Below are 12,862 nucleotides of genomic sequence, written 5' to 3' on the forward strand. Positions count from 1 at the left end.
AAAGCCGGCCTTCTAAAGAGCATAGCAAATATTCCACTTACCTCTACGTAAGGTTTTGAGAAAAGCGTCAATCTGTTCTTGTCCAACCCCAAAGGCTCCCTTCTGCCCAAAAAGAAGATGGGAAAGGAGGAGGTGCAAGATCTCTATTGCGATGTCCTGGAAGCCACCTTCTTGATTTCCACCAACGTCTGCGTCAATGTATGAACGCAGAAGATCTGGAAGCTTCTGTTTAATAAACTGAGCCGCTTTTTAAAAAAGAAACAAAGAAAGGAAGGCAACAGTTAATTGAATTGTTTTTAAAAATTATAAATAAATTCTATGGCTTGTCAAAACAGCACATGCCCACTGCTCTGATCAGCATAGTGGTTTGGCACAGCCCCAACAGTTACATGCCAAGAACAGCCTGTCAAGAGACTCTGCAGCTCCACCCTACCTTAGAATACAAGCTGATCTGAGCGCACTTGAACATCTCCACTTAGCTCCAATCTCCAATACACCCCCTCCAGAAAGAAGCCAGAAGAGGCTGCCAACAGGCTGGCAAGAAGCTCTGGAGCTTCTTAAGCATGCTTATAAATTGCTTCTTTTGCTTGCTCCATACTGACTTGAATCTTGTTTGCACATTCTCTCTGATCAAGCTACACCACCCACATCCTGCATTGTGCCATAATTAACCTCTCATACTAAGGTAATGCTTTCAACCTGGTACCCACTGGCTGGTCCAGGAAAATCAATGTTAAGGAGCTATTCTTTAAACCAAACAAGTCTGCCAACAGGCCCCTCATTTAAGTGGGAAAGAAAGATTCTGGCTCAACATACTCAGTTCTCAGATGAAAACATGGGCAGAAAATAATGCTAAGCAGAATGCTAACAGAGGGAGAGGGTGCTTCCTGGTTTCTGATTTCAGAGTGTCAGGTAGAGAAAGCTGTAAGCTCCAGTTATTTAAGATCTGTACTCCACTCTTCTTTCAAGGATCTCAGAGCAGCATATATAGGGTTCATCCATACCCAGAAAACGGATTGTTTAGCTACATGAGCAGAATTACATCATGTAATCATTAGAACAGTATTATAGAATGTGATCATTCTCTGGGTCATTGAGGCCAGGGCAGGTTTCTCAGGTTCGAGGGTTTATTCTCTCCTATTCCAGGCCTTATAATGAACATTGATTCCTGCACAAGCAGCAACACAGAAGGCAGCTCCAGCTACTAAGCCCTATTGCTACTATGTATACACAGATCTGTACCAATTTCTCTTACCAAAACCTCGTAGATCTGGATTGAAAGAGTTCAGCAATGCAAGGCCAAAAATAACCTATGCAAAATTAGAAAAATAAATTAACAGCACAGTTGTACATTCATAATACAGGGATCAGTAGCCTGCACATAGGTAAGCTAGAGGGAAGTTCCTGAAGCAGACACCATGGGGACACCACCCAGTCACCTGCCCCAGTCCTCCTCTAGTATCAAGCAGCAGCTGACTGCTAATTGAAAATATCAAGATTCAGACCAGGGCTTCTCAACTTGGTGCCCACCAATACTTCCCCCACCACCTGCCGAGATTCTCAGAATGTCACTGTAAGACAGGGCTTATTACTGGCAGCTCTCATTCAAATGAAAGGGTTTTCCACAGTTGCAAATGCAGCCACTGGATGATCAACAGGACTAGAAAGTACCTAGGACTCCTCAACATTTCTCCTTATTTCCCCTTCTCTACCTCCTTTCTGCCCATCTGAGCTTTCCTTGGTTTCCTTTTATCCCCCTTTGGTGATACTTCGGCAAAGCAAGGATGGAGGTACTGTGTTTGGCTCCAGTGCTTACAGAAGCTATTCTGAGTCCAGCTTTGCCTCTTGTAGAAGCCACTTGTAACTCCAAAGTGCCCACAGGCTGAAAAGGGTTGGGGACCCCTGATTTAGAGGATGATAATCATAGCACAGGTGTTGATCAGAAGATACCCAGGTCCACACTAGACAGGCTAGCAATGTGTTAAAAGTTAGGCCAGATGCAGGGATGAAAACCAAGGAGAATTCACACCTTTTTACTGGTGAGAATGCTCTCAGCAGCACTGCTTAGATCAAATTCCACTCACAGGGCTGCCAAGTTGCCAGCCCCTGGCCAGGTACTTGGTGTTAATATGGAACTAATTAACCTACCTCTTGAACCTTGCTTAATTTGATAACTTTGCTCAGCTGAGTGAATAGATGAGGTGATGGCTTAAGACTCTGGGGGGGAAAAGAAAGGATATATGAGCTGTTGAAGTTCACAACTTTAACCACAGTGCATTGCGTAACAAGGAAAAATTACAACAAGAGTCTGCATCTTCTTTCCCATCTTTTTTCAAAGTACGTCCGATCTTCTTTCAAACATCTGCTCCCAAATTAACAGCATTCTTCCAAGCCAACATACAAGGTCTCTCTTTTTGTTGTTTTTAATTATGACAGAAAGGTACGAGAACCATTTAGGGGAGGGACGGTGGCTCAGTGGTAGAGCATCTGCTTGGTAAGCAGAAGGTCCCAGGTTCAATCCCTGGCATCTCCAAAAAAGGGTCCAGGCAAATAGGTGTGAAAAACCTCAGCTTGAGACCCTGGAGAGCCGCTGCCAGTCTGAGTAGACAATACTGACTTTGATGGACCAAGGGTCTGATTCAGTATAAGGCAGCTTCATATGTTCATATGTTCATTTAGACTTAGCATGCTCCTGCATGTACTTGTATCTTAGCTCCCATTTAGAAGTACTGAACTGTTCCTGTACTGGTGGGTCAACCAAATGTCTGCCATTTGCAATCTTTATACAGATGACCAACTGAACTGGCTGAGGGGTCTGCAACAATACTAGCCCAACTGGCACCTCACTACAGTGGCAGTGAAGGACTGAAAGAAGATGTCAAAAATTGGGAGAGGGCACATTCTGTAAAATCAGTTGCACAGAAAATATAACACAAAATTCTGGACACTTGCAAGGAAGCCTGAAGGCCAGGATGCACTGAGAAAACTGATCCACAATACTTTTGCTGTGCTGCTCCCAAACTTAGGTGGCTGTTGATATGCCAAGCACCTAGCTGGATAAATTCTGTGTCTACAGTGGCACTGAAGCTGTCCAGGAATTGAAAAAAGAAAGCCTCTTCAACCTGCAATTATGAGGCTGCTTGTTTAAGATCATTCCACAACATGAAGTCCAATTCCATCAACACCCTGGTGAAATGCAGCTCTATCTGTCCTGTTCCACCTATCCCAGGTCCCGCAGTCTGTTTTTCCACTACATTTCCATGGTTGGGGGCTGGAAGCGCGTACCCTGATTGACCCTTATCTAGAAATCAGAGAGAGGGAACAGGCGACTTTTCAGCTGATATTGAATACATTGAACTACTTCTGCTCTTCCCCGGAGGACTCCAGGTGGTGTACAACATCATTAGAATACAACAGCTACAATGCAATATAAATAATACTTAAAACAGCAGAATAATACAGTGCAATGCACATCATCTCGTTAATGATGGTCAACATAAAATTATGTTGCCTTCTAAGGGCAGGTCATGAATTGGATAGGGTGAAGGCCATAGTGGAGAGAAGAACCATTGCTGTCCTCATTATCCTAGTGGAACATCTCTATTTTACACGCCCTGTGAAACTGAACTAAGTCCTGTAGGGTATGGATGTCACCAGGGAGAGAATTCCACCAGGTTGGGGCCAGGGCCAAAAAAGGTCTAGCTGAGGACAGCTGGACATCTGTTTGGCCAGGGACTACTGGCAGATTTTGATCTCCTGAGTTCAAGGCTTTTTTGAGTACATACCAGGAGAAGCAGTCCTGCAAGTATGCTAGCCCTAGACCATTAAGGGCTTTAAAGGTCAATACCAAGACCCTGAAGTGGATCCAGTACTTAACCTCGAGCCAGTGCAGCTGGCAGAGCACAGGTTGAATGTGGGCCAACATTGGGGCACCTGTAAGTACCTGTGCTGTTGCATTCTGGAAAAGCTGTAATTTCTAGATTTACTTCTAGGGCAGCCCTACCTAGAGCAAGTTGCAGTAATCCAATCTTGAGGTGACCATTGCATGAATCACTATGGCAAGGTCTAGGTGACAGAGGAATGGGGTTAGCTGTCTGACCTAGTGAAATTAGAAAAATGCCAGCCTGGTAACATTTGCAACCTGTGCCTCCATAGAGAGGAGTCTAGGAGCATGCACAGGCTTTTGATAGTCAGCACTGGTGTGCCACTGAGCACTAGGAGTGGACACACCAGCCTCAGGTCACACACACAAACCAGCCAGAGGACCTCTGTCTTTGATGGATTCAGTTTCAGCGGCTCTGTTTCAACCATCCAGAGCCTCCAAACACTCAGCCAAAACAGAGGGGGTGGCAGCTGCTCAGCTGTCCATCAACAGATACAGCTGGGTGTCATCAACATACTGGTGACAGCCCTGCCCAAAACTCTGCACCAGCTGGAACAACATAGGAGAGAGGACTGCCCCTCGGGACACCCTGCACACCAAAGGCTCACCACCACCCTCTTTTTGTGACCCAGGAGGAATGAAATTAGCCACTTCAAGGCTACTCCATGGACTCCTATGTCAGCAAGTGGAGGGCCAACAAGTCACAGTCGACCAAGCTGAACACTGCCATCAGGTCTACAGCAGCAGCGACCCATATCAGTCCAGCTGTCTGCAGAGATCATCTGTGATGGAAACCAGCCAGGGCAGAAGCCAAACTAGAATGGGTCTAAGGCTGACGTGTCCTCTAGGAATCCCTCAAGCTGCTTGGCCACTGTTCTCTCAACTACCTTGCCCAGAAATGATAGATTTGAAACTGGACAGTAATTGGCTAAATACAATGATAGCTTTTTCAACTGTGGTGTTACCATGGTCTCTTTCAAACCTCTTGGATAGGCCCCAGAAGTAAGGGACAGGATAATGTCCATCGGGGCCCCCCGTATTCCGTCACCACCAGGTTTCACCAGCCATAACAGATGCAAGTCTAAGAGGTATTTGACTGGCCTAGCAGCTCCCAGGATCCTGTCAACATAAGCCCGGGAGTTGGCTGAAGCTATTCAGCACTGAATCCAAAGGCAGCCAAGGGGCTTCAAGTTCCTTCAGTGTATCAATGGTGGTGGGCAGGTTGCAGCAGAGCAACAAGACTTTATTCATAAAGAAGCTCGCAAATGCCTCACAACCAAGGGTTAAATTTCTCATATTTTGTGACAAGTTAAGGACCAAAGTACCCTAAATAATTAGGCTGGGTGAGAGCTAGTGGATGAAATGGAAACTGAAGAAATCCCTCTTGACCACTTTCACCGCTACCTCCTAGGTTTTCATAAACAATCTGTAAGATGCTCTTGTAGCTTTGTTATAAGACAGTATCACACACACTCTAGCTGTCTGAATTCTCGCTTCATCCCCTGAGCGCCATTGCATACCATGAAGCCAGGATGAGGCAGGAATGGAGAGGGTATCTGAGGGGGTGGGATTTCATCAATGACTTCAGAGAGTAAGGTATTCCAGTCCTCTATTGATGTGAGGTAATGGATCCCACAGAGCATTTTGGAAGCCAACAGGATCCATAAGTCTATACAGGCAAACATAACGCTGTTCACTACTTAGGGTGGTGGTGGCGGCATACACAACTGGGTTTTTAGGGCAAAGTAATCTGACCATTGCACCCTATCAGAGGCAATCAGATCCACAATTATCCCCATTCCAAAGATGAGGTCCAGGATGTGGCCTGCTTAGTGTGTGGGACCTGATACAATCGGGGGGGGGGGGGGTCCCAGCATTGCTATTGATGACACCAGGTCCAGGTCCTGTTTGGAGAAGGCTACATCAGCATGGACACTGAAGTTCCTGAGAGTCAGGAGCCTCAGGAACTCCAAGGCCTAGGCAGCAACCACATTCAGCAAGTCTGGTGGACTATCTGCTGGTGCACTAGGCAGCTGGTGCACCAGCCTGACAGACAAACTCTCCTTGGCTTCCCACACCAAACCCATGCAATCAACGCCAGAAAACTTTGGTAGAGGGAGGGAGTGCCCTAAAAGAAAAAGACTAATGAATGAGAATCACAGGTAAATTGGGACTGGGTGGGAGTGCAGAGGTGGACTCTCAGTAGATACCCCTGAACAATGGAATGCTTCAGCTACCAACTCATGGTCAGGGATACAGTGGTCAAATTTAAGGGTGCATTCCATTTGAACTAGTTGGTTTTATGTTTTAATGCAGTGTCTTAACACTCTTGACTTTTTGTAGTCAGGATTACAAACTGAACAAAAGCGATACCTGTGAACTTCAGTGACCTTCAAAAGCCTGACAGCTGTACCCCCACATCCAGTCAGTCCTCAGGTCTCCAGAGATCTAGGACACTTTGAACACTTAATGAATACCCCTTTATGTTTTGGCCAGTTAGCTCAATACAGTCACTGTCACATTTCAGGATTTTTCCTGAATACCACCAGTACATACAAACCTTCTGATAGTGCAGAGGGTTTTCAATAGCATAGGACAGCGTCGAAATAAAGTTTGGTTTCGTAATCAGTGACGCGCACTCCTGGATCAGAAACTGAGTCTAAGGGGGGGAAAAAAGAGTGCTATAGCAAGGGTAATTATAAACATACAACAAAATACTTTGTTCAGTGCATTTCTGCAGAAAACACAAAAACCAGGTCCAGAGGATGTCCAATCCATTTTAGCATCAACAAATACTTCCCCCTCAACACTAGAGACTGGAACACTGACCAAACAGGTCTGACTGGCCTTGCAGCAAGATGAACTGGGTGCACAAGTTTTGGTCAATGCAGACATGCCCAAAACAAACATTGCTATGGTTACAGAATTCAAACAGACTGGAAGTTAATGAATCTCCCCCATCTCCCAGAAAATAAAGGCAAACCACAATCTGTAAGTGTTGCAGAAAAAAGGACCCCGTTTCTCAGCTGCTTAAACCATCTTCTTCACCATAACATTAAGGCAGGGGTGTCAAAAGTGCACCTCGCAAGCCTGATTTGACCCCCGCAAGCTTCCATGTGGTCTGGGAGCAACTGCCTGTCATCTGCTTCCCTCTGATTCCTTTATCACAGTTTTTATATTTCTACCATGCAACTGAGGCAGCTGAGCAAAGCAGCTTCTTGCTCTTTCCCTCTTCCCCCTCCATCTTCCCCAAGAGAGGAAGAGTCTCAGCCAAAGGAGGAGCTTGGCTCTGTAGCTTTGCTGTGTGACTGAGAGAGCCTGGCACAGCTAAAGCTCTCTCAATCATCATACAGCAGAGCTACAGAGTCAAGCTCCTCCACTCTTGGGGAAGAGAGTAGGAAGGTGCTTTCCTCAGTTCTCTCAAATCACATGGGAGAAATACCGAAAGCACCATTAAGACAACTCAGTTTTATTCAAGGTAAGAGCTTTTTGCCTTGCTGAAGTGTGTGTGTGTGTGCACGTACTGTTCAGCTAGTTTTGCCAGCACTCTCTTGGGCGGAACTGGTTTCCCTCCTCTTTTTTCACTGCATTCATGCCTTCATGATCCAGTCTTTCTCAGTAGGAAAGCAATGCAAATTATTTGGATGAGGAATAACAACAAACCAGTGAGGTGGATTAGCCTTCGAGTGCATGTCCAGACAAGTTCACCCAGCACATTCCCTTTGTAGACTAAAGTTCTTGAATATAGACTTCACAGATAGTAGACTGATACTGATCATTATACATTGCTGTCCTAATTTTGCACTGCCTCATAGGAGAGGCAATTATTTTTCTGGGAAAGACTATAGTTTTGTAGGTAAACACATAGCCCTCAGTTTGTGTCTTGGTTCCTTCACATGTTCTTGACCAGGACACAAAACAACTTACATACAAAAGCTTACAATGCCCAGCCATTTCATGTTTTCCCCTGGATCCTAGGGCACAGAGCACTGACCATGAGATTTCTGTATTGGATGTCAATAAATCAAAAGTAGGTTTGCAACTTACAGATACAAACCTGAACAGCATACTTACAATTGCTACAGCATAGATACTGTCTCCAAATTTTGTTGCAATAATTCAGAGCAAGAGGTGTCAGTTACCAGAGACTGTTAAAATATTGCAAACTTACTAACATTTTAACCATGTTTTATTTTAAGTACAAAAATAATTGTGTTTGTCTCTGCTACCTGGCATTACATTTTATGACACACATGGCTCAGTCTGACATGGTCTCATTTATGTCAGATCTGACCCTCGTAACAAATGAATTCAACATCCATGAATTCAACATCCCTGTTTCTCTTTAAAACATGCCACCTGATAACTGCTGTGCTGTCACTGCACTGGTTCAGTGCACTGGCACTGCTGCTTGCTGGGCCATATCCACACCAATGGCATAGGAATGGAAGCCGACCCCTAGGGGCCGCATGTTTGTTGGGACTCACCTCCTTAGTGGCAGATGGGAGCTTAAGGGGAACCTTCCCTCAACCAGCCCTAAACCTACCATCCAAGACAGCAGCTCTCCAAGTGCTCATAACCCAACGGTTGTAGGCCACTGACTTATCATATTGACTCCATTATTGTTTTCAATTTGTTCTCTATCAATGTCCACACAGCTAAATTTATTTAGAAAGCCAAAACATCTCTCACAGGATACTTAACAGACAAGACTGCTTACTTAGAAAAGGAATACACTCCTGATTTGCTAGCAGATCCCGTGTTACTCTCCTGTCCACCAAAAATGTTTAATTAACCGGGGGGGGGGGGAGGGGGGAATGATAGTCTTTTGTAATATGATCTTTAAAGATAACTAGTTCTTCTATTGTGGGCAAGAAAATACATAAACAATCAGCACCAAAGTAATTTCAGAGAGATTTGTTAGGTTTACAATCTGACAGATTTGCAGACAACTGAATGTTCTTATAAATGTCTCCATTTTAGTTTTTCCAATGAGATTCTCCCCACCCAATCCAGAGAGAACTTCAAGTCTTGTATTGACTGCAAAGCTTCAGAAATATGGCATTCAATCTGATTTATTAGTTTTTCCCTCCGAAAAAAAGTTATGGTTTTTAAAATTCCAAAGCAGTCAATTAAGAAACAGTCTGTTTTGACAAAGCAGAACAATTTTAGTTACTCCCATACTTCTTTTGCATTGTGTGTCTGCATAGACCCTCCAGAAATTTCTGCCAAGTACAAAAAGTTCTCAAGTTTTTCTACAAGGCTTCTAAGGACACCCACTTTACTTGCAATTCACACAACTTGATGTAAATATTGAAATTTCTTAGTTTTCTTTCCAGTGCTTCAGAAGTGTGCCCAGTTCTGTCAGTTTTGAATGACTGACTGTAGCGTTTGCACTGTCTTCTCAAAAATGCCATAACTTCCAATAGGCATTTTAGAACTGGTTTTAGAAATGCTAAATGTAATTTGTGTGAAACACAAGAGCTGAGATACCAGACCTCCTCTTCCTTCTTTTTTACAACCAGTCTACTTCTCATCATTACCATCTGTACCAGGTCACAATTTTCTAGAACCTCATGTAGCCCTAACACAAGGGTGTCAAACATACAGCCTGTGGGCCGGATCAGCCCCGCAGAAGGCTCCAATCAGGCCCTCCAGCAACTGGCTCCCATCTGCTTAATTTTCCCTTGACTGCTTTTTTCGGTCGCTATTTTGTGTTTCTCCCTGGACAAGGAAGAAGCAAAGCAGTCTTTCCCTCTCCCCCCTCCCTTTTCCCAAAAGGAAGAGGAGGGAGGAGCACCCTCAGCCAATGGGGGAGCTTGGCTCTATAGCTCTGCTGGGTGATTAAGTTTGCCAGGCTCAATTAATCACCCTGCAGAGTTACTGAGATACGCCTCTCTTCCTTCTAATGAATGGCTCAGGCTCCTCCCCCTCCTCATGCCCCAGGGAAGGAAAGAAAGAGCTTCCTTTTCCAGTTCTCGCCATCAGGAGAGCTACAAAGAGTGCTTTTAAGACTAGCAATGTTTTAGTGAAGGTATGAGCTTTTTGCCTTGCTACAGAGAAAGAGTTTTGTTGAGCTTGTTATGGGTGTAACTGGGTTCTCCTCCTCTGTTTCACTGTACTCATGCCCTCCAGTCTTTCTCAACAAGAAAGCATGTGAACTACGGTATTTAGAAAAGAAATATCAAAATTAGGCTGAGAGTGTGTTCCACCCCAAGTTTTCCCAGCAAATTTTCCTTAATTTTTCTTTCACATTTTCCTTTGACTGGGGGTCTTGAATTTAGACTTTCCAGATAGTAGGATGACACTGATCACTGTACATGGCTCTCTCTGTTCTTGTAGTTGTTTTTTGGGGGGAAGTTGTGTGCTTTTTTTTTTTTTAAAGTTGTAATCATTTTTCTGGAGGAAATTATAGCTTTGTAGACAAGCACATAGCCCTCAGTCTGTGCCATAGTGCCTTCACATGTTCTTGACTAGTGCATGAAGCAACTTCTGTACAAAAGCTCAGTGTCCAGCTGCTTCATGTTCCTCTGGGTCTTAGGCTCAAAGCATTGACCATGAGATTTCTGTAATGAATATCAATTAATCAAAAGTAGGTTTGCAACTTACAGATGTGCACACCTGAACAGCACATATTCAAGACTGGTACAGCACAGACATTGTCTGCAGTTTTTGATGCAATAATTCATAGCAAAAGGTGACATTTATCAGAGACTGTAAAACAAAATATTGCATGTGTGCTAATATTTTAAGCATGTTTTATTTTAAGTTTAAAAAAATCTTTAATTGTGTCTGTGCCCTTTATAAAGTTTATATGTCCGCTACCTGGCATTACATTTTATGATACACATGGCCCGGCCCGACAAGGTCTCATTTATGTGAAATCCGGCCCTCATAACAAATGAGTTCGACAGCCATGAAGGTTCTTTCTACCATATGTGGTGGACTTGTGAAAGAGCGAAAAAGTATTGGCAGATGATCCAACAAGAAATTTCTAGGATCTTGGGATATGAATTCAAGAAAGCTGCAGAGACTTTTCTGTTGGGATTACAAATGGAAAAATTTCCAAAAGATAGAACTATAATTTGGTACTTGCTTTCAGCTGCTAGGACACTATATGCGCAGTTATGGAAGCAAGAAAAAATACCAGAAAAATGGTATTGTAAAAGTTATGACATGGAGTGAGATGGACAAATTAACAAAAACTTTAAGAGACTATGATGTAGAAGATTTTAAAACGGAGTGGAAAAAATTTAGAAGTTATGTAGAAGACGAGTGGAAAGTAAAAGGACTTTGGACAATTTTTGATATTGATTAAACTTTAGAAGAAAGAAGAATATTAATTTTACTTCTTAGTAATTAAGGGTACCTTTTAATGTTAGTATTTTGTTAGTAAATAACACTGGCGGAGGTCATGTAATGGGGGGAGGGGTGATTAGAAAGAAGCATATGGGATAGATGAAAAGAAGTTATTAATGGAAATTGTTACCATATGTTATCAATAAAATTGTTTAAAACCAACAAATGAGTTCGGCAGCCCTGCCCTAACAGTTCCAATTTTTCACCTAAAGATTTAAAGCAACTGTGTGTAGTAACATCTTTTAGGGTATGACGGACAAATATAAGCTTCCCGTATTTTATGTATCCTGAAAATAATTTTTTCTACAATTGCCTCATCTATGGAAGCACATAAAAGGATGCTCACTTAGCTATATATTTCGATATGACTGAAGTCTTACTTCTCAAAACTTTTACATAGTGGTTCCCTTGCTTCTAGATCAGATTGATTTAGTAGTACAACTAGTTCCTTGAGGTCTGTGAACAGTTTATTATTCTTTAGCAATATAGTAGAATGCACTGAGGAGCCTCCAACTGTATGGACATTTCTGAATATACTGTTCAAATGAAGTCCACTGATGGAATAATAGCAGCATCACTACATTTTCTGTGACAAAATGATTTACTGTGATACCTGAATGGATCATAGTTGAATGGTCCCATGGATCCCTAGAAAGGTTTTGATACTTTGTAACAAACTGAAGAGCATGAAACTGGTAAATCACAAATTGCAATTCAAGACTATGAGTCATGCTACAGTCATGCATGCCCTTCTAGCCCTGATATCTTACTGCATTAGGTCTACATTAGGATTTCTTGAGGTGCTTTGTAATTGCTATTTACATAAATTCATAAACACATTGTTTTTACTTTGGAGCTGTGGTTATGTAATTTTAAAAGGTTTGTCCTTTTAACAATTTTTTTTCAGCAAACGCACAGGTTTTACAGGAACTTTAATATTGCTTTCTGTATAAGACAAGTTTTCATAAAATGAAAAAAATCTAAGCTGAAATTTTATTTTAACTAGTTACAAAGGCTACACTGAACAAATATTTCAAGTATATCATACATTAAGAAAAAATGTGAAGAAATCTGGCCTAATCTGTACACTCTGTTACATTTGGATTTTGACTGTACAATAAAACTTACATGCGATATATGAGCTTGCTATAAACAGGATGCTTATGCTGTTAAAAGGGCCAGTACAACACTTAATATATTCTTTTTGGACAGGAATTTATACTACCAAAGTGAAAAGGAACAACAAGCTTTCCAAGAACAAGGAGTTCTCTGGCACCTTGAAGAATAACAGTTCCAATGGCAAGAATACTAGAATCTACTTTTTCTAAATCCAGTTCTTCCAGGTAAGAGAAGATGTCACTGCTTGTCAGCATACCACACTCTTTGCATGCAGATTCACAAGTTCACATACCAGCTCCTCCCCCCTAAAAGAACTTTGAGTAGTGGGGCTGAAAACAAGCTATGGTTAAGATCTGGAGGTACAATGCCAGTCAGGGTACATGAGTCTGAGCTAAGTGGATTAATGGTCCATCTCAGTGTAATGCAGCTTCATATATTACAATGCTATGCACATTTAAATGGAATTAAGCCCCATTAAGCCCATATTAGACTGACCACCAC

General features: G+C 42.7%; 1 protein-coding gene across 10 annotated transcripts in view; it reads right to left on the reverse strand.

Moving 5' to 3' along the window:
* Positions 1-12,862, reverse strand: part of CNOT1 (CCR4-NOT transcription complex subunit 1) — a 97,057-nt gene that overhangs the window by 60,162 nt on the left and 24,033 nt on the right. For all 10 annotated transcript variants that reach the window (XM_060254386.1, XM_060254385.1, XM_060254381.1 and 7 more), the window contains exons 4-7: positions 6,444-6,542; positions 2,149-2,217; positions 1,256-1,310; positions 42-245 (exon numbers count right to left, since the gene is read on the reverse strand). In XM_060254386.1, the coding sequence (XP_060110369.1) occupies positions 42-245; positions 1,256-1,310; positions 2,149-2,217; positions 6,444-6,542 (427 nt within the window). The remainder of the gene's footprint in view (positions 1-41; positions 246-1,255; positions 1,311-2,148; positions 2,218-6,443; positions 6,543-12,862) is intronic.

The sequence above is a fragment of the Heteronotia binoei genome, chromosome 14 (assembly GCF_032191835.1).
Source record: "Heteronotia binoei isolate CCM8104 ecotype False Entrance Well chromosome 14, APGP_CSIRO_Hbin_v1, whole genome shotgun sequence".
Classification (NCBI taxonomy): domain Eukaryota; kingdom Metazoa; phylum Chordata; class Lepidosauria; order Squamata; family Gekkonidae; genus Heteronotia; species Heteronotia binoei.